This window comes from Podarcis gaigeae (genome assembly GCF_964106915.1).
Source record: "Podarcis gaigeae genome assembly, chromosome: 10".
NCBI lineage: Eukaryota > Metazoa > Chordata > Lepidosauria > Squamata > Lacertidae > Podarcis > Podarcis gaigeae.
This window is the reverse complement of record NC_139686.1, coordinates 22,439,897-22,465,144: the sequence shown is the minus strand read 5'-3', so window position 1 is coordinate 22,465,144 and position 25,248 is coordinate 22,439,897. Positions and strand designations below refer to the sequence as shown.

General features: G+C 48.4%; 2 protein-coding genes and 1 long non-coding RNA gene across 9 annotated transcripts in view; 2 read left to right on the top strand and 1 right to left on the bottom strand.

Moving 5' to 3' along the window:
- LOC310825980 (uncharacterized protein) overlaps positions 1 to 2,228 on the top strand; it is a 38,280-nt gene extending 36,052 nt beyond the window's left edge. Inside the window, exons 20-21 of the mRNA XM_083700287.1 lie at positions 756 to 847; positions 1,431 to 2,228. Of these exons, the coding sequence (XP_083556413.1) occupies positions 756 to 847; positions 1,431 to 1,626 (288 nt within the window). The 3' untranslated portion in view covers positions 1,627 to 2,228. The remainder of the gene's footprint in view (positions 1 to 755; positions 848 to 1,430) is intronic.
- Positions 2,229 to 3,315: 1,087 nt separating this feature from the next.
- Positions 3,316 to 7,420, top strand: LOC310826325. The gene is made up of 3 exons (XR_014555749.1): positions 3,316 to 4,856; positions 6,383 to 6,655; positions 6,741 to 7,420. It is a non-coding gene; the product is annotated as an uncharacterized lncRNA (long non-coding RNA).
- Positions 7,421 to 9,042: 1,622 nt separating this feature from the next.
- DENND2A (DENN domain containing 2A) overlaps positions 9,043 to 25,248 on the bottom strand; it is a 66,120-nt gene continuing 49,914 nt past the window's right edge. For all 7 annotated transcript variants that reach the window (XM_083700054.1, XM_083700048.1, XM_083700049.1 and 4 more), the window contains exons 15-20: positions 18,571 to 18,748; positions 17,326 to 17,367; positions 15,494 to 15,611; positions 11,835 to 12,074; positions 10,665 to 10,751; positions 9,043 to 9,762 (exon numbers count right to left, since the gene is read on the bottom strand). In XM_083700054.1, coding sequence (XP_083556180.1) covers positions 9,731 to 9,762; positions 10,665 to 10,751; positions 11,835 to 12,074; positions 15,494 to 15,611; positions 17,326 to 17,367; positions 18,571 to 18,748 — 697 coding nt within the window. In that variant the 3' untranslated portion in view covers positions 9,043 to 9,730. The remainder of the gene's footprint in view (positions 9,763 to 10,664; positions 10,752 to 11,834; positions 12,075 to 15,493; positions 15,612 to 17,325; positions 17,368 to 18,570; positions 18,749 to 25,248) is intronic.

Below are 25,248 nucleotides of genomic sequence, written 5' to 3'. Positions count from 1 at the left end.
GGAGGTACTCCTGACCTGATCCCTGGGGTAATAACTGCTTACTAGTATGACACAATCCTTTATCAAGCAGAGCTTATTACCCGCTCTACTACTGTTACATTTCTATCTCATCTTTATTCCAAATAGCTCTAGGAAGTGTACATTTGTACCTTGAAAGCTGAACGGAATCCATTCCGGAAATCCTTTCAACTTCCAAAATGTTCCGAAACCAAAGCGCGGCTTCTGATTGCCTGCAGGAGCTTCCTGCAGCCAATTGGAAGCCGTGGAAGCCCCATCGGAAATTTGGCTTCCAAAAATAGTTCACAAACCGGAACAGTCACTTCTGGGTTTACGGCGTTCAGGAGCCAAAACGTCCGAGAACTATGCTGTTTGAAAACCAAGGTACGACTGAACTGAGTTCTCATCCCCATTTTACCATCAAAACCCTATGAGGTTGTAATAGGCTGAGCAACTGTGAATGGCCCAAGGCCAGCCAGTGAGCTTTGTGACCCAAGTGGGGATTTGAACCCTGGACTCTCATGTCCTGGTCCAGCATGCTAACCTCTTCACTGCACTGGCTTCTCCTGAAATGAATGAGAAGTTCCCTTCTCGTGCCAACTCCATGCGTAGTTTGGTTGGGTCTCTGGCTCCCCACCTCTAGGGTCTTTTCTACCTCTAGCATTCACCTGACAGTGTATAAAAGGAGCTGGCATTCGTCTTACACTTCTCCAGGTTCAGGGTGTCTCCCCCATTCTCTCTCCTATCTCACCTTGCAGGCCACTGTTGTAGATAAGCTGTGTGCTGTTCACTACCCAGCGATCCCTGTCCCCGCGGAGGAGATAGTCAATGTCTCTGGAGCAGGCGACAGGTATGTTACGAACTGCCCAGAGAGGTTCCTGCCACAGCATCAGGCTCCTCCACCTTCCTCTCCTTGGCCCCTGCCCCCCTGGTTGCTGTGACAACATAACAGTGCCAGCATGTACGCGGCATTGCTAAGGAATCGCTAGTCCAAATATTTATCCGGAGGTGGTGAGAGAAACGGGAAGGTTTATTGTGAGCTGTCATTTTCCTGAGCCTTTATATGAAAGAAAGAGAAATGGAGGCAATTAAGTCTCAACAAGACATTGACATCTTTGCTCCACGTGCCTCCAGACGCCGCAATTGGAAAAAGCACCTGGAGCCTCTTAGTGGGGCAGCTGGGCTTTGCTGAAATGGGAGCCTTCAAGACCTCGACGTCTCAAAAGGTTCTCCATCAACTACTCATGGTGGTGCCAGCACCACAGTCATCCTCTGATGCCAGGGAAATGTGGGTCTGGGAGAGGGACAAGGGGTTTATACTGGGGTGCAGGATGAGAACACTAAAATAAAACCACCATAAACGGTGAAATTCAGTTGCTGAAGAGCTTAGTCTTTTTCCTTTGGTGAGCTGAGTTGGCCTCTTCTCTCTTCAGCTTAATGGCTGGAATCCTCGCTGGGCTGCTTGCTGGAGAAGACATGGATGATTGTGTCCAGATGGGCCTCTTGTCTGCCAGCTTCTCTCTCCGTTCTTATGAGCCAGTTTCTCCAGACATCTGTGCCACCAGCGTGAATGTGGCAAGGCTCAAGGCTCAGCAGTGGCCTGTGGCAAAGCGCTGGAAGATGACTTAAGAGTCGGGCAGCCCCTTCTGCACCCTGAAATGGGCAGATGCATCAACATCTCTCTCTCCTACCTGGGCCTGCTTTTGAACTGAATCAGGTGGGCTCCGTGATTGCATCAGGAGAAGAGGAAGGGAGGCTGGCTGGGTCTCGCCATCTTCGCTTTACCCCTTCACCATTCTTTATTGCTAGGCCCAGTGCTTTTTTTTCCTTAAAAAATGTTTAGGGGTACTCTCATTTTGACTCAAGAAAATCACCATTTTATAGTTCAAATTGGGAAAAATAATGTGGACAAAACTACAAAGATTCACAAAATGTTTAGGGGTATGTGTACCCCCAGAAAAAAAGCACTGGCTAGGCCTATGACCTAAAAAATTTAAAAATGGAAACCCTGCACCAAGAAAACTTGAATTATGCAACCTGTCCCCCATGAAGAACTATTAGAAATAAAAAAAAAAATTAACAGATGGTGCAATGTTAGTAGTAGAAGATGCAAGAAGCTCATTTTGAAACTGAATGTAACGATTTTAATTTTACTTTAATTTTAATTTTACCTTCAAGCCAAAAGGCGGCATTTAGCCTGGTTACACAGTCGAGACACTGCTACCTCTATCATGTTACGTGACTCTGATTTATGTATGTGGGAGGTGGGCTCAAATGTGTTTTAACTCAATTAAGCGGTGGTGGACTTTGGGCTCCCAAATTTCAGCAGCACCCTGTGCTCTCATGCTCCGTTCTACAGCATCGTTGTGGAGACCCCTGTGGTGTGGCACCCAATGTGGCGACCTAATCGGTTGCCCTCCAACTCTGTACTTTATCACAGATATGCAGCATTTTGTTTTGTCCTATGACTCCCATCCGCCCTAGGCAGTGTGGCCATCAGTCAAGGATGGTGGGGGATGCAGTCCACAACATTTGGAACGTACCACCAGTGGCGTAGCGTGGGGGGTGCAGGGGGGGCCGGCCGCACCGGGCACAACATCTGGGGGTTAGGGTTAGGGGGCGCAAATTACTTGCCTTGCCCCGGGTGCTGACAACCCACGCTACGCCACTGCGTACCACATTGGCCACCTCTGCCTTAGGCTGTTTTCTGCAAGTGATGGTTTGAACCAATTTTCTCAAAGGTGGGGTGTGCCAACCAAATTGTATTCCCGGACTAGGAGCTCTTGTAGTGTCACAGAGGCTGCTGGGAACAGCAGTGTGGCAAAATGGACCCTAGTGAGGGCATTGCCCCAAGTTACATGTCACGGTGGTGACTCAAGAGAGCAATAGGCATGTAGTGTCTCTGCTCCAATGCTTGCAGGGGGGGAAGGATTTCTTCAGCAGCATACAAGATGGCTCAAAGGAAACGTCCCACAAAAGGGCAGTTGTGGTTTTCCTCTCCAAGGTACTGTACCAGGCACAGTGGTAGGCTAAAACTCCAGGCCAGCCTCCTTCAGGGGGCCTGAAACACTTTCTGCCACCAAGCTTAGATCAGAGCTCAGTTTAGGGTAGTGCCTGTGATCTGAAGATGCTTCACAGCCGACATTCCTATCCAGTAGAACAAAACGAGTTGAAAATGCCAAGGAGGGGTGACAAACAGGACTGATCAATACATCTAAAATAAGGCATTGAGTGCAAGAAAGTACCTTTAATCTGTAAGGTAAGGGTAAAAAAGGTAAAGGACCCCTGGACGGTTAAGTCCAGTCAAAGGCGACTTTCAGGCCAAGGGAACTGGAGTTTGTCCACAGACAGCTTTAATCTGTGCACACAGGTGACACACTTTTGCCCAGCCTAGGAAAGCTTTTTTTTTTTAAACCAGCCCAGCTCACTCAGTACCTTGCAGCACCTGCTTAGCTAAAATAATAAAAATCAAATTGTTCCATAACCACAATGGGGAAAGGTGGCATTGAGCGGGAAGGACATGCTTGCATTTGACAAAGGAGTTGGGTGTTGCTGCTGAGGGGTGGGGGCGTAAAGGAAAGAGGGAGGGAGGATTTTCCAAGCAGGAGGCACGAGCTAGAATTTCAATATCACAAAAAGGGGGGAAAAGGGGGTGGGGTAGGGGTTAAGCTGGGAATCCAGATGCATAAAAGGGCTCCCACTCTTGACGCAGATACATCACCCACATGCATGTGTGGCTGGTTTTAATCTCTCCAGCAAGCTCCAAGGCAACAGCAGCCCTTTGCCCAGAGAGAAAACCCAGGCAGGAAGAGAGGATGAGAGTTTCCACAGTGGCTACCTTTGCTGTCCTGTCCGTTCAGTTTTGCACCCTGGCTCAAGTCCATGGGAAATGGGCTGGGAAAGGGCTGGTGGACCCAGCAGGGGCTGGAGGAGCCAAGAAGCCTCTCCACGCACCCCGTGAAGGAGACAGAGAGGCGGAAGCCCAAAGGCTGCCTTCTGCCAGGTTGCGGAAGATGGAGGCAGGAGCTGGAGCAGGTGGCAGAGCCCACAGCAGAGCGGCAAGCAAACCCCAAACGGGACATGTCAAACAGAAGGCCAGCGGCAAGAAGCAGGTTCCCCAGCTGTCCCCTCCGAGAAGTATGAGCCCAGGACTTCAGAACTACTTGAAAGGACATGGGAAATTTAACACGGATACGGTGAGTAAAAGCCCTCCTTATGGCAGTGGGGACTAGGGCCCTCCAGATGTTGCTGAACTACAACTCCCATCAGGACAAGCAAGCATGGTGGATGGTCAGGGATGGTGGGCACTGTAGTCCAACAAGAGCTAGAGAGCCACACGTTCTCCAACCCTGCCTTAGAGGGACAGAGAAAGCAGCCTGGAACCAAATCAGAGCACTGGGTCCGTCTGACGGGAAGTGGTTTCCAGTTCTGTCTTGAGATGCCAGGGACTGAACTTGAGGCCTTCTGTATGCAGATAATAAATGAATATATTGTTGGTTTTTGCACTCTGCACCACCCAGAGGCTTTTGAACCATTAAGTGGTTCATAAAGACTTTTAAACAGACAGACATCTCCAGGATCAGGGACAGTCTGTGTCTAAATTTCTGGGAATCACAGGCAGGCAGTGTGCTGCTGCCATGTGAGAAGATAGTGTTGGATGCAGCAGGCCAAGCTCTTCTTAATGCCTTTAGCACTGGTGCCTAAAGGGATTCTCCTTTCCTTTCCTTCTCAGTATTCCTGTCCTGGGATTCAGTCAAAGGCCTGCAGAAAACCCTCAGACTGTGATGGCTGCCTGGGCCTCTATACCTGCAAGCTGCCGAGAGGGAAGTGCGACCTGAAAGCAGTTTCCCGTGAAACAGGTAATACATAAAACACAGCAGAAAGCCTAAGACACAAGTGAAAGGGAGGGGCTGGCTTCTGTTGGACATACTGAAATAAATCTCCTTTGTGTGAAAGTTCTCAATGAAAGGTCAAGCTCTTATTGTGGAGCTAATTCTGTATTTGGGGCTGCACCACTTTAAGTGATTCTGTGTGCAAGGGAAGTGTGTCATGTATTTTGAATCCTCCCTGCAAAAATAAAATAGAAAATTAAATAGCAGGGGGAATGGTTCTATCCAAGCATTCTCCTCCTTAAAATGTTGCTTTCTATATGTGGAGGGGATGCGGGTGGCGCTGTGGGTTAAACCACAGAGCCTAGAGCTTGCCGATCAGAAGGTCGGCCGTTCGAATCCCCGTGACAGGGTGAGCTCCCATCGCTCGGTCCCTGCTCCTGCCAACCTAGCAGTTCGAAAGCACGTCAAAGTGCAAGTAGATAAATAGGTACCACTCTGGCAGGAAGGTAAATGGCGTTTGTGTGCTTCTCTGGTTTGCCAGAAGCAGTTTAGTCATGCTGGCCACATGACCCGGAAGCTGTACGCTGGCTCCCTCGGCCGATAAAGCGAGATGAGCGCCGCAACCCCAGAGTCAGTCACAACTGGACCTAAGGGTCAGGGGTCCCTTTACCTTTATATGCAGAGGTTACAGGTGTTTTAAATATACAGAGGAGCATTTCATCATCTGAGCCTACCTGTGGTGATAGATAAGAGTCTAGAAACTAGCTTATCAGTCACAGGAAGAGATGCGGTTCTCAAATGATGTTTTTGAAACATGGACACCATGTGGCATCATCCACTGTTAGCTAGCAGGAGGCACTGCAGCCACAAAATAAGGAAACAGATTTAGGGTGTTCCCACTTACAATCTGCACATCTCATTCCATGCCACACAAACCTTTAAAACCATAGACATTGTTGCTACGGGGTCTGGCATTGGGCCCATTGTACTAGAAATGAATGAAATGGGAAATGACAAGGTAGCATTACTGAGCCATACTGAAAGGTATGAATGAACGAATTGATTTATTTCGGTCACTGACCAGAGTGCATACTGAAAGGTAGTATTGAGGACAGGGATTGGGACGTAGGGCAGTAGAATCCTTGCAGGTTACTCCATTCAAGTCACACTCAGCTACAAAATGAATTGTGCTGGCTACCTACTATGTAGATGCAATCTGAATGTTAAGGAGGCAAACTTTGGATCTGTCGTTGCACTTAATATCTCCACCACCAAGATTCAAGTATTAAGTCAGTTGTGATTTCCTACTGAATGCATTCAGATACCTCGCTTTCAAAACTTCCTCTGTGTTCTTTGATAACACAGGTCTAACCTTTCGGCTCATCTGTGTGTGCTTTTTTTTAAAAAAATAAAGGTAGTAGTACATTGATAAATGGATATTTTATTTAATGGATACCTCAGATAATCCATGTCTGCTTGTAGGAAGATATTGAGGTTGGTGTCTCATCAAGGAGAGTTCCCCTGATGATTTGTCTGTCTGCTCTCTCCCACAGGTGGTTTCTTCCAGAATATCCAGAACAGATAAAAGACACTGAGTTCCTGTCAGACTTTTAAAAAAGGAGCTGCCAACAAACCCCAACAGGTGTTCATGCTTCTAAAGCTGTACAATTTGGGGGAGGGAGAGAGAGAGAATTAAAAAAAAACTGATTTTAAGTGGCATTCTGTTCAAACGTTGCAAGTTATGTTTGCTCACATTATCTAAACTGATACAGTACAATCTCTTAATAAAGAAAGACTTTCAGTTTATTTTGACTGTTTTGATTTCGGTTACCCCATCAGCACTTCCCATGAGGAGGGACCTTCAACAGGTATCCCTTCTCAGCTTGAAGGTGAATGAGCAAAGAGACAGAGCTTTTTTGTCTTCACATTTCCTGGAGAAACCCAAGAACTATGGCTGCTGCTGCTGCTGCAACTTGTCTCAAGGTCCAGGTCTACTCTGGCACAAGGGCACCAGTTGTGATCTTGCAGCTAGGCAGAAAACCTTGATATATTCAAACTTTGGCAACAGGGTATAGGATCCTAAGTTTAGGCTACAACATGTAAGTCATCACTGGCCTCTGTCCCAGAGCCCAGGTGTAAAAGGAAAAGGCACAAGGTGTGCACGGACCTATGCAAGCTTTAAAAAAGTCCTGGGGAATGGACCCTGAGAAGACAAACGGCTTGCAAAACATACAGGTTTCCCTACTGACACAGTGTGCCCCTAGGGAGGGACCATCGCTCACTGATAAGAGTCACCTGAATGCAGCAGGTCCCAGAGTCATTCCCTGGTATATCCACTTCAAAGGATTAAGTAGCAGGTAATAGGAGAGACCTTTTGGTGGCTGAGATGATGGAGAGCTTCTGCCAGTCACAGTAAACAGTACAGGGCTAGATGGGCAAGTAGTCTGACCTGGCAGAAGGCAAACTCCCAGTGTTCCTACGGCCAACTTTCATTCTCAGCACTGACAACAGACAGAAGGGCTGGGGGAAACACGACCTTCCGTTTTGAATCCGCCATGAGCAGGAGGATAAAATAGGAGCTTCCTTTTGATACAAAGAGTCCAGACGTGCTCTGGGGGAGACGTCAGGAAGCAAACCTCCGCCACATCTTATTTCTGTGAGAAACACAAGAATAAGGTGGGGTGGGGAGAAGGAGCCTTAAGTAAAAATGGAAGCTAACGAAACTGGAGCCTTTCAGTGAATTTTTGACAAAACCTCTGCCAACACAAAACAGCAGAGTTGGCTCCTCAAGCACCTTGAGTCAGATTTTAGGTCCCAAATTTTACTGTTGTAGGAAGCTGCTTTGTATAAAGTTGGACCATTGGTCCATCTAGCTCAGTATGGTCTACATTGATTGGCAGCAGCTCTCCATGCAGGAGATATTCCCAGCCCTACCTGGAGATGCCAGGAATTGAACCTGAGACCCTCAGTGGGAAAAGGAACTGAGCTACAGATGTCTCTCCCCTCCCAATTGTTGAATTCCCTCCCAGGGTACCGTTACTATTTCCACGGCCAGTACTCCCCCATCCCCATTGTTAAGCACAGGTGTGATATATGGTTCTGGCCTACTGATGAGTTTTCAGCATGACATCTTCCACCCAACAGAGTAACTGGAGGGGCCTCTTATCTGGGGCTGTCCATGAAAGTAGAAGACATAATGGAAAAGGTTCATCGCTCGGTGAGTGCATGAACAAATCACCACAGGTTTCAAATCATCGATGCAATTTTTGTGCCACACAAATGCAGCACTTTTCAGCAGAGTGGCTTCACACATTCAGCAGTCACTAAGCCAGAGCTTTCCAAACTTTTCATACGGGTGTCACACTTTTTAGAAATAAGCATTTCGCGACATGGTAATTCAGTTTTACTAGCAAAATGGAGGTTAAACTAACCCCTTTCCAGCCCCCCCCCCCAGGAGGAGCGTTCACGTGACACACCTACACACTGCAGCTGACACACACTTTGGAAAGCTCTGCACTAAGCATAGGCAAGCTTAGAGAAACCAAATGATATGCAAGCCTGTGTTGAAAGATCCACATGAGAAAGCAACCGATTTACACTTTTTTGGCCACCAGGGGGCCTAAGACCCCATAACAACATCATCAATATTATTCTGATAACAGCTCCCAACGTTATCTCTTTGGACCAGCCCGGGCTGTTGTTGTTTTTATATATGGATGTTGCAGAACATTGCCATTGATGTAATCATAATGCATTAATGGCTTTATACGGAACTGTCTACACATCACTCCACTTATGATGCTTTCCCCACTGTTCCCACATTATTTCCACCTGGAGGGGCCACTTTTGCCGTACAAAGAAAACTGCAGAACATTTGTGATATGAAGGGTTGCATTTCAGCAGGCAAATATGGAACACGAGCTCTGTGGAACTGTCCTGAGATCTGCAAAGAAAGGGCGGTATGCATATTTAATAGATAATAACAACAAGCTCTGTCCTGAGATGTTTGCAGGGGCAAACTGAATTGAAAGCAGGATTGTGTAAAACAACCCCAAGTACCATCACAAGCCCAAATAGTCCTGAACGCACAATGAAAAGGACATCTGGAGGCTCTCCCTTTCATGCAAAACTGTTTGGAGCAGAGAGAAACGAAAGAGGAAAAGAACAAAGTCAGGTCAAAGCCACTTGTGAATGGTAAGAATGACTGGACACATTTTCTTTAACATCACTCACTTTTAATTACATCGCATCAGCCTCTCAGCTTACTCCGAGAAAGGATGCCCACTAGGAGGGACGGCAAATCTTCCATCCCATAGTGGTTGCTGGAGTGGGTATCAAATTCTCAGCAGCTTCAGTGGTTCCCCTGCCTCACCTTCCCTCTAACTGCCTCCTGCTTCGCCCCCTTTTCATCATATGGTCCCCGTCAGTATCTGAGAGTCCAGGTTAATGCAGCTTCCATCCAGCAACCTCCTTGCTGCCATTTGAGAGAGGAGCCCGGGGCAAGTGTCATTGGCTAATACTCTTCTTAACCTCAATATAAATAAAAAACAACATTTAAAAATGTTTAATAGCTAAGAAATAGGGGGAAAAACAAACCACCGTGAAATCTGCAAAGCGCCAATGGAGAGAGTCTCAAGAATGCTTTGTCCAGTGCATGTTCTTGGTAGAAGCTGAGAGTCCCCTCCCAGCAGCCTCTTTGTCTGTGTCCCCCTTAGCACCATTCTAGGAGACCAGAGGCCAGCTCTTCATCTAAGCACAACTCCCGGACACCCTGCTTCCTGGGTTGGGCTTTCCCCTCCTTGGGAGCAGGCAAAATGGGAATGGGGAAAAACTGGTCCATTTTCCGTCTGCTGAACTGTGAAAGAAATCACTTCTCCCTGCAACAGTGGCACTCTAAGGTCTCATTTCTTGTGGAGAAATTTCATTCTGCTACCTGGAAGGGATTGAAGGGTGGGAGGCAAAAAACAAAGAAAGAAAGATATAGAAACCATGTGATTCTGGCACAATGGGATTGGATTAAAATCCCCCGTCTCCAGAAAACAGATAAAAACCAACCTCACCACATTTCCCCACCTGCATTCTACACGGCCCAGTATTTATAAACAAGTGCAATACCCAGGTTCCTCACTATACACACCATAAAGTTTGCAAAATGGCACGTTGCAAAGTTTACACAACATAGCAATGACATAAATCCCATCCAAAGACGGCTGATGACATTTATGGAGCCACAACGCAGATGGTAAAACATACGAAAAGTAGCAGCATGCTTTGCTTACAAGTTAACTGCATTTCCCCAGCAGCTGGGGATTTTGCTTTAAAAAGCCCAATATTCCCAGCAATGGAAGCAATACCTGATACAAGAAGCTATCAATTATACCTGCAAAACAAGGAGATTTTGCCAGGCACGGGAAGAGACCCTTTCAAACCTTTGCAACACTGCCGTATGAGAAGAAGCAGTTCCCTCTTGTACAGAACTATAAAAGAGGCAATAGCCTTCAAACTGGAAGGATAGCCATCCCTGATTTACATCTAATACCTGTAATCCCTCATCCTTAGTTAAAACATACCCAAAACACATTTCCTCATGTTCATCCCCTGTTATCACTCCCATCCACAGTAAACCTGTCCTCACCCATCAGAAATTACATTTAGAATGCAGTGTCCTTGGGGTAAGGATCTGCCCTTTTTCTTTTATTACTGTGCATAACATAAATACAGCAGTGATGGTGCTTATATTGCAAATAAACCCACACGCATTGTGATTTGACTTTAGGACACGCGATGGGATATAAAAGCACACTGCAATCCAAAGCAGCAGCCAGGATCTCTTACCTAACCCTTTCAGGAATTTATTGACTCCACTCTGCTCTCCACTGGGAAGGGTTTCTAGGTACTCTTGGGCACGTACCTCAAACAAACCTACAAAGGGGTGGGAAACAGAACGCAGAAAGAAAGAAAAACCTGGTGAGTTCCAGTTGCAGGTGCTGTGGGATGTAACATCACAAAAGCAGTCAAATACAACATTTCCTGTTTGCCCAGAGTGGACACACAGGGGAATGTTGCTCCAGCCAGGAGGACTTCCTGTCACACCTGGTCTGGAGCATCCTCCCCCTGCATGTGACCAGGTAGATGGGCGTGACCCTGGCAGACCCTACAAGGGGCCAGTCTTCCTCTTCTCTATCTCACTCTCTTTTGCTACTGCTCTTTTGCTGTGTGCTGGCTCTCAGCCAGCAGCACATGGGCTCATCCCTCACAAGAAGATGAACCCACACTTTTCTCTGTAACTAAAAGGTAAAGCCTGCCTTCAGGATCATACTGTGAACTGAATGTAAGCAAACCTTATCATTACTTTCTAAAAGAAGACTGGTGTCGTTGTTGCTTTTAAAAGGGAACAAAAGGGGATTTACCAGGAACAATCCAATATGGACAAGCCAGACTGGATTGCTTAACTCAAATGGTTCTAACGAATCTATCAACTAGCTTTCTGCTATGTACAAGGGATGTGCGCTGCTACTAGCTCACTAGCGTGAGTGAGGAAGGATAATATTTAATCCATATATCCTCTCCGGTTTGAATCCCTGCGATGGGGTGAGCTCCTATTGTTCAGTCCCAGCTCCTGCCAACCTAGCAGTTCGAAAGCACGTCAAAGTGCAAGTAGATAAATAGGTATCGCTCTGGCGGGAAGGTAAACGGCGTTTCCATGAGCTGCTCTGGTTCGCCAGAAGCGGCTTAGTCATGCTGGCCACATGACCCGGAAGCTGTACGCCGGCTCCCTCGGCCAATAAAGCGAGATGAGCGCCGCAACCCCAGAGTCGGCCATGACTGGATCTAATGGTTAGGGGTCCCTTTACCTTTACCTTTTTACTATCCTCAACATTCCCACAGATGCCACCTGATCAGCTCTTACATGATGAAAGGGCCAAAGCGGGGGAGGGGGGGGGACTGATGAAAAACACACTTAATTAATTGTATGCCCCTTTCACCGTCCTCCTGCTCTCTCACCTTTAGCACCCTGTTTCCGCAACTCTCGCTCCTGAATGAAGCCCCCAAACATTTGCGTCTCCATGAAGACCTCCAAGAAACGCCGGAGGCTCTTGGAAGAGACCGACTTCCGGAAGGCCTCCCGCTGCAGGGTCCTCTCTTCCCTCTCGGCGGGAGTCAGGAAGAGGGAGTAGTGCCCCACAATCTCCACAAAGAAGCGGACGAATGCTTCCGACACCACTTCGTTCAAGGGGCTGGACTCTGGATGGGGGAGGCAAAAGGAGCAGGGAAAACATTGGTTAGCAGAAGACCTGGCCTTAACCTGTTCTCTTCCAGTCCCATCCTTAGAACTCGCCGGGGTGTAGATTTGGGATGGGAGGACCGTAGCTCAGTAGCAGAACACCTGCTCTGCACACAGGAAGACCCGAGTTCAATTCCTGGCATCTCCAGGAAGGTTTGGGAAAGGCTTCAGCCTGGAACCCTACAAAGTTGCAGCCAGTGTTGTGGACACAGACACTTGGAAGCTGCCGTATTTAGAGCCAGACCATTGTTCCATCTAGATTAGTACTGTCCACCCCAACTGGCAGCAGCTCTTTGGGATTCCAGATGGGTTCTCTCCCAGCCCTACCTAGAGTTGCTGTGGATTGAACCTAGTAGTGCGACTCATGCAACACGTTGGTGATTAATATACAGAACAATAATTATACATACTTTATCAACCTTCTGAGAAAAATACAAAACTTTAAACAAAGCCACAGAGACTTGCGAACTACCCAGCCTAAAATGTACTTATAATGTCTGGTTTCAATAGATTTTTCAAATGCTTAACTGAGTCTTTTAGATAAGTTCATGTAGATACCAACAAAAGGTAAGTTTGTTGTTATTCACAATACTGAGAGATGCTAGTAGAATTGTAGATAGATGTTAATAGACGGGGTACTTATAGAGAATACTCTTTCTTGGCTTAAGCTTAAGAGACTCTCCCAGAGCTGTGGATCTTCCCCAACACTGAGCCAGGTGAACAAATGGTCTGACTTGACATAAGGAAGGTTTCATGCGCAGGTTCAGCCACATGGTTAAGCCCATCCTTGTGGAATCTCCACACCCACGCAGAGGGGCTATGAAGTGGACATCATGAAATATTTGGTATATTCCAGTCATCTCATATGAAAAAAGGATACCAGGCTCTGATCCGTCCAATCTCTCACAATGACAATAAAAATAAATAAATATACAAATGAAGGACCTACCCAAGTGATGCTGACACCATACACTACACCAGTGTTTCCCAACCTTTTTTGGGCAAAGGCACACTTGTTTCATGAAAAAAATTTCGAGGCACACCACCATTAGAAAATGTTTAAAAAATTAACTCTGTGCCTATATTGACTATATGCCGCTTGGGGCGGCAGCCTGTTGCCCGAAGCACAGGGAGCCCTACGGAGGGCTCCCCGTGCTTCCGGCGAGTGTCTGCAACCCTGCGAGCCCGGCAGGAGCTCCTGCCAAGCGCGCAAGGCTTGGGGCGGCAGCTTGTTGCCCGAAGCACAGGGAGCCCTACGGAGGGCTCCCCGTGCTTCGGGCGAGTGTCTGCAACCCTGCGCGCCCGGCAGGAGCTCCTGCCAGGCGCGCAAGGCTTGGGGCGGCAGCCTGTTGCCCGAAGCACAGGGAGCCCTACGGAGGGCTCCCCGTGCTTCGGGCGAGTGTCTGCAACCCTGCGCGCCCGGCAGGAGCTCCTGCCAGGCGCGCAAGGCTTGGGGCGGCAGCCTGTTGCCCGAAGCACAGGGAGCCCTACGGAGGGCTGCCCGTGCTTCGGGCGAGTGTCTGCAAGCCTTGCGCGCCCGGCAGGAGCTCCTGCCAGGCGCGCAAGGCTTGGGGCGGCAGCCTGTTGCCCGAAGCACAGGGAGCCCTACGGAGGGCTCCCCGTGCTTCGGGCGAGTGTCTGCAAGCCTTGCGCGCCCGGCAGGAGCTCCTGCCAGGCGCGCAAGGCTTGGGGCGGCAGCCTGTTGCCCGAAGCACAGGGAGCCCTACGGAGGGCTGCCCGTGCTTCGGGCGAGTGTCTGCAAGCCTTGCGCGCCCGGCAGGAGCTCCTGCCAGGCGCGCAAGGCTTGGGGCGGCAGCCTGTTGCCCGAAGCACAGGGAGCCCTACGGAGGGCTGCCCGTGCTTCGGGCGAGTGTCTGCAAGCCTTGCGCGCCCGGCAGGAGCTCCTGCCAGGCGCGCAAGGCTTGGGGCGGCAGCCTGTTGCCCGAAGCACAGGGAGCCCTACGGAGGGCTCCCCGTGCTTCGGGCGAGTGTCTGCAAGCCTTGCGCGCCCGGCAGGAGCTCCTGCCAGGCGCGCAAGGCTTGGGGCGGCAGCCTGTTGCCCGAAGCACAGGGAGCCCTACGGAGGGCTCCCCGTGCTTCGGGCGAGTGTCTGCAACCCTGTGCGCCCGGCAGGAGCTCCTGCCGGGCGGCAAGGCTTGGGGCGGCAGCCTGTTGTCCGAAGCACAGGGAGCCCTACAGAGGGCTCCCCGTGCTTCGGGCGAGTGTCTGCAACCCTGCGCGCCCGGCAGGAGCTCCTGCCAGGCGCGCAAGGCTTGGGGCGGCAGCCTGTTGCCCGAAGCACAGGGAGCCCTACGGAGGGCTGCCCGTGCTTCGGGCGAGTGTCTGCAAGCCTTGCGCGCCCGGCAGGAGCTCCTGCCAGGCGCGCAAGGCTTGGGGCGGCAGCCTGTTGCCCGAAGCACAGGGAGCCCTACGGAGGGCTCCCCGTGCTTCGGGCGAGTGTCTGCAACCCTGCGCGCCCGGCAGGAGCTCCTGCCAGGCGGCAAGGCTTGGGGCGGCAGCCTGTTGTCCGAAGCACAGGGAGCCCTACGGAGGGCTGCCCGTGCTTCGGGCGAGTGTCTGCAAGCCTTGCGCGCCCGGCAGGAGCTCCTGCCAGGCGCGCAAGGCTTGGGGCGGCAGCCTGTTGCCCGAAGCACAGGGAGCCCTACGGAGGGCTCCCCGTGCTTCGGGCGAGTGTCTGCAAGCCTTGCGCGCCCGGCAGGAGCTCCTGCCAGGCGCGCAAGGCTTGGGGCGGCAGCCTGTTGCCCGAAGCACAGGGAGCCCTACGGAGGGCTCCCCGTGCTTCGGGCGAGTGTCTGCAAGCCTTGCGCGCCCGGCAGGAGCTCCTGCCAGGCGCGCAAGGCTTGGGGCGGCAGCCTGTTGCCCGAAGCACAGGGAGCCCGCCTCCCTCCCACGGCACACCAGGCAAAGTCTCGCGGCACACTAGTGTGCCGCGGAACACCGGTTGGGAAACACTGCACTACACAAACACTATGCAGAATAGAGAACAAAGGAAGGCTACCCTCCCATCTCTCTCCTCTCTCTTTACCCCCAACTGCATGGTGTCAATGACGATAATGTCTCATACAGTATGTAAACAAACTGAAAATGACTATGAATCAAAAATGGAGATGCCTTGTTTATTTGTTTGTTTTGTAACACAAGAAAATTTTAAATAAAAGCTATTTTTTTTTAAAAAAAAGGAGGATACTGAGAGTTGGGAAAGGGCAACCCACGTGCTGAAGCACCTTTGCTCCGAGGAAAGGCTAATTTTTTTGGCCTTTTTACTTTTTGGAAGGGGAATGACATGGTAGAGGTTTATAAAAGCTCAGTGTGATTTTCCCCGGCGAAAAATAAAAAGGTGAGAGGTTTTAAACCTTACCTTGCTTGCCGTTGGGAGCACCCTCTTCCTTGTCACTTGCCAGCTCGTTCCTTTGCTCCAGAATGTGTTCGAGCGCTGCTTGCAACTTCCGAGGTAAAATAGAGTCCTCATCTTCCATCTTAAAAAGAGAGAGGGCATGTTCTTAGGCATAGGGTGAGACCAAACTGCACACTCTGGGATAAAAGGTAAAGGTAAAGGGCCCCCTAACTGTTAGGTCTAGTCACAGACGACTCTGGGGTTGCGGCGCTCATCTTGCTTTACTGGCCAAGGAAGCCGGCGTACAACTTCCGGGTCATGTGGCCAGCATGACTAAGCCACTTCTGATGAACCAGAGCAGCGCACGGAAACACCGTTTACCTTCCCACCCGAGTGGTACCTATTTATCTACTCGCACTGGCATGCTTTCAAACTGCTAGGTTGGCAGGAGCAGAAACTGAGCAACGGGGGCTCACCCTGTTGCGAAGATTCGAACCGCCGACCTTCTGATCGGCAAGCCCTAGACTCTGTGGTTTAACCCACTTCCCACACTCTGGGATAAACACTCTAAAAGCAAGCTTGGCCAGCCGGTGACCCTCCAGATGTTATTAGACCTCAACTCCCAAGACAGCATGACCAATAGTCAAGGTAGCACACCAGCACCTGGAGGGTAAAAGGCTAGACCCCTCTAAAGGATCCAGTTTTAAACCCTTGCAAATGGTCATTGCACACTGGAAGGCAGCATCAAATCAGCCAAAGATGAGCAGAGAACTAGCACATAGTTCAGTCTTGGCATGGAGCAATGACTGAGGTGAGCCTTTTGCGATGGTCACCTGGCAGCCACAGATACTGGAAGGAGGAGAAGCACCTCCACACGGGGAGACAACAGAAAGTGGCACCAAAAAGTTGGGCCTTGCAAGAGACCGCTCTTGCACTCACTGCATTAACTATAGCTCATGGTCTGCATGCTGAGCAGATCTTGTTGCTGTGTGTCTTTGAAACAGAGATCTCATACGTACAAAGCGTGCTCTTCGCCTCTGAGATACATACTGCCCCTAAAGAATGATGTAGGCATGGACGTCCCAAAGCATTGGACTTAGGAAGCAAAAGTGTGTTTTGCCTGAATCCAAGGTGGGATGCACCACTGGCACAACCATCTCCTTTCAGTTTTGCAGAGAGTTGGAGTTCTCCTCATCCACAGCATTCCCTCATCGCAGTCACCTTTCCTGTATCTTCACTTTTGTACTAATACATTCATGCATTTTTTTTTTTGCTGCTTATGATATATCCACTTACCCTCCTTTGACCCCTGGTTAATAGGTCTGGCAGGTTTTGGAAGTTTCAAAAACCTGCAGACCCCTTTGACTTGAGGATGGAGGAAGACGTGAAGAAACATATGCACAAACACCATGGAAATCAAAGCCTCTTGCAAATGATTTCCAACTCTCTCAATGACCATTTGTCTTCAGGCTCCATTTGCCATCACCCTCTCCAGTGCTACTTTTCTAGAAAAAGAGGTGCTGGAACTCACCATGAGCGCCTCCCTTGTTCTCTTATAATGGCAATGGCGCCCGTCTCAGTGCCAGAACTGAGTTCCGGTGAGTTATGGCCAGAAAAAAGCGCTGCTGAGCATCCAGCAACGAAACAGAGCAGACTTCCTTGTTCTTATTCTTTCCTGTTCCTCCCTCCCGCAGACAGAACCAGTGTGGGGAACATTTGGCTCGCCAGAAGTTGCACTCAGGCCAATGAGCATGCTTGCTAGGGCTGATGGGAGCGTAGTTTAGCAACATCTAGAGGGCCAAAGGTTCCCCACACCAGAGATTAAATGGACATGACTGGAAGCAAGTTGTTCTTACCTGCCTGAGAAACCGGTTATTCACAAGGTCAACCACAAGGACCTGCTTGGACAGAAATACACAGAAAGAAAAAGGGGAGAAGAACATTACTGGGAATGGTCATCAACCTCCTTGGGAAAATGGCGGCCTTGTATACAGCTTTTTTGAGGTGGGGGGGGGGGAGAAAGGCCCTGCCTTATTTATCTGAAGGGTTTTTACTCTTCTCTTCGGCCCAGAAAGGCTCCCAAAGGCCTTGCCCTACCCCAATTCCACCAGGCCTCAAAGAGATATGAAAACCAGCCCAATCCCAGGGTGGTTTTTATGACTTTTACCACGAACCACAGAATGACAACTTTAAACATAGGGAAGCTGTTCCTCTCGAGTCTCTTACACACACTTTCCCCTCCTTTCCCTGACTGAGAAACCACACAAGTTATTCCACACAACAGGGAAGAAGCAATAATTGGGTGGGGAATCAGAGATAGGAGCATGCTCTTATCTAGCACTTTTTAAAAAAGAGATATTCAATGCAAGTATGGTATCAGCAACTTATAGCCTGGAGGAGCACCCCTTGGACTTTAAAACAAAGATATTTTGGTGCTTGGAGGTAAAAAAAAACCCCAAATGCTAAGGATGAGACAATTAAGCAGAAATAGATCCAAGTGTTTGCAGATTTCCTGGTCTTATTCTGGTGACTCTTCTTTCTGGATCTCATTGTAGGGCTGCCTTTGTATAGGTTAGAGTTATCGCCCTGCCCATGTGGGGCTTGAACCCAGTACTGTGGCTGAAGTGCCCCACCCCAGTCTCTTCCCACTGGCTGCTGGGGGCTGCTCCATCCAGTCCTTGCATTTACTATCACCCAAAGGAGAAAAGGGCCTCTTACCCAATCTCCAGCTCAGATGCTCTCTACATCTAAGTTAGAGGTGATGAATTATAGATATCATATCATCCCTAAGCCCACCTGCCCCGGATCATCTTTCATGCGGACGTACCATGGTTAAAACAAAAGCCACAGGGGCACTCTCAACGCTATGTGCTGTTAATAAGCAACTGCTGAGGAAAGATGCCAGCAAGTGTTTCACATCACAGCCAGTTGGCCCCTTCTCCAGCCTAGCAGGATCTGCCATGAATAAACCCTGGCCCCAAAGCTCCTCCTCACACCCCCAAAACCTGTGTCCTGTGAGGACGGTGCTCTCTTGAACCCAGCACTGTTGTATCAAACAATATCCATTCTGCCGCCCTCCCTTTCCCATACTCTGGCCTCACCTCTTCCACGGGCAGCTCCTTGAGGCGGGACAGCGAACTGGAGAGCAGGCCGATCAGAAAGGGGGTTGGCGAGCACACAATGTCAATCATCGAAGGGGGAAGCACAGGGATGTAGGTGTGCTGCCACGTGAAGGGATAGAGAAGGGCCACCATGGCGTGGCAGCATTTCGACAAGGTGCTAGGAGGAGGAAACAGACGCAAGGGTCAGTCTGAAACTCTCAGGGCCCCTTTGAGATAAGAGACATAAATTAATAGGTGGTAACTGAGAAGGTGAGGTGGGGGAAAGACAGCTGGCCGCATGCATTGACACCTGGCTAGGTTTTATCCTGGGACCATGCCAAGCTTCCCAAGAACCTAAGCTTTAAAGGAGAAATCAAATTAACAGTCCTCATGACTGCAAAGAGGCGAACTGGAATCTGTCCCCTGGAGATGATCGAAGTGCCTAGAGACAGTCAGTCAGGTTGTGTATCCACAGCAGTGACCAGAGGAGGAATGACTGCTGGGAGGAGCACAGAGAGAAGAAACACCATGGGACATCTGCAACAGCACAACGGGACTCCTGCCTCTGCCCCAGCTGCAACAAAACATGTCGCTCCTGCATCAGTCTCTACAGCCACAGCTGGTGCTGAAACCTTCCAACAGTTTGACCTCACCCCTAAAGGTGCACTCCTACACAGTCTCCCGAGACAGATGGAGGCCAACCATCTACTAAATGTTCACTTTCAAGGTCAGGCAGGTACATAGGAGTGTTGTTGAGGTCATTCTTCTCCCCCCTACCACCTCCATCCAAGTTTTTAGATCTGATGATTCCTCCTCCATCACCCACAGGTCTTTTCTCTCTTACTTCCAGAGGCATACAAATTTGCAGGAATATTTTTGTTAAACCAGTATTTTTGTGCGTGCAAATTTACCTTGCATGGTTTCTTTTGAACTCAAGAGACTGCCCTTCTCTTTAGATTGTGCAGATTGCATCTGCAGTACAGTTTGCCACACGGAACATCCCCAACTCTGTCAAAGATATAATGTGAGCTGCTTCCTTCAGTTTGAGTGGCCAGAGTTTAGCCTGGAGCTCTCTCTCAAAAGCGTGTTGTGGGGCTCGCATAGTTTTTGCACATGCTTCCCTCCATACAGGCACAGCCAGCGAATGGACTCCTGGAGTCATGGGATTAATGGAGAGTCTCTGTTTTCACACTGTGGTCTCTTAAATATGGGGAGGCGTGGAACTGACCCAGAATTCTTCCTTTTTTCCTGCTAGCTAAGCAATCTGCTAGAAAAGCCAAGCATATACCTCTGCTGAGGTCATCTCTGCATGGGAAGACGGCACCAGAAAGGAACAAAAAGAGAGAAGAAACCAAGGAGCAGACATACTGCTCAGGGCATAGTCAGACAGCAGGCTCTTCTCAGCTACCCTCATACCTTCATGAGTGAGGGACCTGAGAATTCAATCGGTCCATTACCTGCACCTACATGAGGACTCTGCCACTCCCATCAAGTGATAATCGCTAGTTCACATGGAAAAGCAGGATCAGCACAGGCATTACAGCAGTCGTGGCGTAAAACAGGCTTGGGGGACTTGCGGCCCTCCAAATATTATTGGACTACAACTCCCATCATCCCTGGCCATTGGCTGTGCTAGCCGGGCCAACTGAAGTTGGAGTCCAACAAAATTCTGGAGGACCACAGGTCCCCCGTACCTTAAGATCAGCCTTTCTCAACCTTGGGTCCCCAGGTGTTCTTGAACTACAACTCCCAATAATTCCTAAGGCACTGGCCATGCTGGCTAGGAATGATGGGAGTCGTAGTCCCAACAACATCTAGGAACCCAAGGTTGAGAAAGGCTGCCTTAGAGAGCAACAAACATGGAGGAACTTCCATTCATTCCTTGGCTTGGAATGCCCAGGCATTCGGGAAGCTCAAGTCTGGAAGCAAAGATGTCACTGTGGTCCTATGAGCTAGAACAGGGGTGAGGAGCCGCTGGCCTGGAGGTCTGAAGTTCAAATGTAGGTAAAATGTGGTTCTCTAAGCCAGGGGTGGGGGCCCTTTTAAGCCCAGCAAGCCAGACTCATCTCCCCACACCCAGACAAAGTCCTACATAATGACACCAGATATCCTTTTCAGAGTGCTATTTTGCCCAATGCTTTGAAAGAGGCCTCTGAAGAACTGACAGCCACCTGACTAGGCAAGACTGCAGGAGATGTGTGACCAGTCTCCCCGTGGCTTAGGCGAATCTCAGCCATGTGGGCTGGTGTGGGCATGTGCTCACATGTGTGCGCTTTCCCTTTGGACTGCACTCCCCACCCCCCACAAAAAACCTTTCAGGCTCTCTCATGCTTCTTGCCTTCCTACCAAGAGGGAGATGATACAGGATACCCATATCTGATCACATACCTACCGGCAGCTCCTAACAAACGATTGGGAAATGGAGGGAAAATAAAATGACGTAAATGCATGTGTATGTGTGCATGCGTGGAATTTGGGCGAAGGATGATGTTGCTTTCCAATAACGAGAAACGGATGCGACTACAAATGCCTCGCTGGCAGACGTAGATTTTCAAGGAAGATTCTGCCCTGGAGCCTTCACTTCTGCGGCATTAAGCAGAATCAAGCAACGCTGTTTTCACACGAAAACAAAAGCCAAGCATCACACACCACCCTCAGAGGCAGGTAAAGGCCACTGGTAACTCATCAGCTATGTAGGACTGCAAACTCCTTCGAGCATCTGGGGGAGGGCTGGTATGTTATTAAGCCATGCACATCACGTCATTGGGTTTTATGAGCCAAATCTTGAATGGGAGAGAGGGAGGGAGGGAGGGAGACCGTGCAGCCTGAAGGAATCATATGGCCAGGAAACCACTCACAGCTGGCTTGAGTTAAGCACCATGAGGGAATATACACTGAGCAAGAGAAGGAGAAGGGGAAGTGTGTGTGTGTGTGTGTGTGTGTGTGTGTGTGTGTGTAGTTTTACAAGGGAAATAGAAAGGATGCTTGTTGAGTATGAACTTATTTAAAAAAAACCAAAACAGGACTGTTTATATTTAGTACACATGCTGAGTTGCAAGAAATTCCGGCTTCCCAGGAATCTTTCGAGTTCTCTTGCTTTTGTTTTTTAAAGGAGGTTTCTAGTCCTCATGGCTGAAAATTAAATTGTTGAGAAGACAATAAAATAAATAAATGAATAAATATTATAATAAAAAAAATAGACAATGCCGGCACTCAAGGGTTTTGTAACCACACTGGCATAATTTGGGTGCTCCACACATAGGGGAACAGACGTGTGCCCAATTGGCAGCAGTAAGGGAATGTTTGACCTGTTGCCCCTGAGCCTGGCTTCCCTAGGTGGGAAATCCTTTCCGACCCAAGGGCTGGATGGAGCAATAAATGCAATTGTGTCTTTCTGTAGTAGGCACACCCACACGCAACCTACTCTTATCCTGAATCCAGGCCAGCAAATTCCATCAGAATTTGAGGACACATTCCAGATAAGGCAAACACCCGAACAGACTGTGAAGCTGGGGCAGTGAAGAGTGTGGCCTGGACTGAAGAGTCTCTTGGGCCATATTTGGCCCATGGTTCCCCACTCCTGGGCTACTTGCTGCTAAATTCAGCCTTGGGGATGAAGGAGAAATAGTGCTTTGACAGAATGAGTCCCTCAGGGCACTTCTGAGTACCATTCTGCACCACTGAATCCTACAGAGATAGTGAGAGGCCAGGCAGAACGAGTTTTCTTCAAACCACCACGGCAATCAAGGAGGGATTGGGGAGGGAGAAAAAGAGGCTTACTCTCTCCACTCAACTGGCTTTCGTTTCGTTTTCTTTTTGCAGGTGCCCACTTGCTCACTAGGAAACCTCTTCTGGGGGTCTGGCAGTAGGCATTGGCCTGTATCCCAAATAACTTTCCCTTATTCTCCTCTCCAACCCCTGAGGATCTGCTCCAGAGGATGCTCTGGTTGCTGCAGGAGATGAGGAAGGTCCCCCTGTGCAAACTGAAATCTGTTGCATGAGTGGAACAGGTACAACCCACTGTATGGACCATGCTAAGAGGAAACAAAACAAAGCAGTAAAAACTTCTGAACGTAACAGTTGCATTTGAAACCTTTTTTTTAAAAAAAAAATTAAAGTACTGTCGTACCTCTGAAGTTGAATGGAATCCGTTCCGGAAGTCCATTCAACTTCCAAAATGTTCAGAAACCAAGGTGTGGCTTCCAATTGGCTGCAGAACCCGTGGAACCTGCGTCGGACGTTTGGGTTCCAAAGAATGTTTGCAAACCGAAACAGTCACTTCCGGGTTTGTGGTGTTCGGGAGCCAAAACGTTCAACTTGCAAGGTGCTCAGGCTCCAAGGTACGACTGTACTTTTATAATCCCCTGTATTTTGCAAAGATGTTAGCTGAGCTGACCACTGAAACGGGACACAATTTTTAAAATTAAAACCAAACAGGTTCACTTGGCTTTTTCTTTCAGCCTCAAAGCAAGATTCACTGAGGACCTCCTCACCACACTTGCCACTCTGACGCCTTTACTGATTATTTGATATCATCTTGTGGGCTCTCCTTCCTTGGAGGTTTTCAAGCAGAGGTTGGACAGCCATCTCTCCTGGATGCATGAGCTGAGAGTCCTGCATTGCAGGGGGTTGGACTAGATGACCATTAGGGTCACCTCTATTGGCTGTGTGATCTGCACCATCCTATTTGTGTCTTCTAAGAAGGAATTCCCACTGAATTCAGTGGGGCTTACTTCCAGGGAAGTGGATACAGGGTTGCAGCCAAAAGAAGAAGAAGGGAAAAAAGAACTACCTTGGCCTCCACAATTTATTTCAGTCACAAATTATTGGAATCTTTCCCTGCTCAGAGCTTGTGCATCATTTGCAAGTCTAACAGAAAGATTAATTTAATAGACTGGATTGGCTTTTTACAAAATTAAGTTATTTTCCCGAGTTGAAAAGGGACGTTTACTATAGTTACTATGGTAAGGGGGAGGGGGAGGGGCAAAGGATCAAGACTTTCTTTCCTTTTCTGCTGGCAAGGTTTTCGGAGTGACAGATCTTTACAGAAAAGGATAGAAAAGGGGGAAAGAAAAACAACGTTTGGCAGGAGGCCCTCAGACAGCCAATTTTTGCAGCAGTGGAGAGATGTAACAAATCACACAAGCGCACACCCCCCTTCGCATTGTCCACACACGAGATGTGTGCAGATACACAAATGATTCACGCACCGAGGGCATCTGTATGATCAACTGCGGAGGAGCGTGATAAATACGATCTATCATATGCCTTTCTTCACCTGCACAGGCTCATTAAATAACCTCTGCTGAATTACATCGAGCATTCCAAACCTCTGAGCAACTTCAAGCAGCTGCCTTAGCTTAAAGAGAGAGACAGAGAGAAAAGTAAAACAAGAAACTTGCTGCACAGAGATCTTAAATTTCTTTCTTCAGAAATGTAAAACAACCCCCTCTTTCCCAAATAATCATCATCTGCGAATTTGTTACTTATGCTCTTGGACTGATGTGCCATCCTTCTCTCAAATCATCAAGGCCCTCAATAAACTATACAGTTTTAAACAGAATAAAACAAGTACATAAAAATAAGCTGAATGCAGCAAATCTATAAAAACAAAATTAATATACACGGCAGAATAAAAGAGATCATCTTTTAAAAAATTAATTGGGAGAGGGGCACATGATTTTGGCTGGTGCCAGAAATATTTCCGAGTGGATGCCAGCAAAACCTTTCTAGCGACTGAGATTAAGTGGGCTGGTCTCCTGGGCATGGTCGGCAGTTGGTGTCAAAGAAGGATAGAACTTTTTTTATGTATGCAACAACAGCAGCAAGAATACTTATAGCAAAGTATTGGAAGACACAAGATCTACCCACCCGGGAAGAATGGCAGATGAAGGTGATGGACTATATGGAACTGGCGGAAATGACTGGCAGAATCTGAGACCAGGGAGAAGAGTCGGTAGAAGAAGATTGGAAGAAATGTAAAGACTATCTACAGAAACACTGTAAAATTCAGGAATGCTAAAAGGATGTTGGAATGAAGTAATGTGGTTTTTGCAGTAATGCTATATAGTGTTAAGGAAGAATGGATTGTTAACAGGTCAGAATGTAAAGTTACAATATATTAAGATAAATTAGTAAGATAAAAACAAGAATGGAAAGGATTTGCTGAAATAATCAATTGAACTAGAATACAAAAAAGGGAGGTGTGGGGAGGTCAAGGAAACAAGTAAATGAAAGACAAGCCATGGAAAGATGGATTGCTTTTTAACTGTTTTTACTTTTTCTGTATTTTGTATTTTCTGTTTTTCTTTTTGTAATCTTTTGAAACTTTAATAAATATTATTTTTTAAAAAAAGAGATTAAGTGGGCTGCAGACCGTGGAAGCTTATGCCTTAATAAAGATGTCAGCCTTTAAGGCATCTTTGGAAGACACCTGAAGGCAGCCCTGGATAGGGAAGCTGTTAATGTTTGATGCTTTATTATGCTTTCATATTTGTTGGAAGCCGTCCAGAGTGGCTAGGGCAACCCAGTCAGATGAGGAGTGTGTGTGTGTGTGTGTGTGTGTGTACAAATAATAATAATAATAATATTGTAACAACAACAACAAGCCACAAGACTGTCCATCCCCTCCACTCTGGGAAGAGCATTTCAAAGCTGGAGTCCCACCAATAAATACGT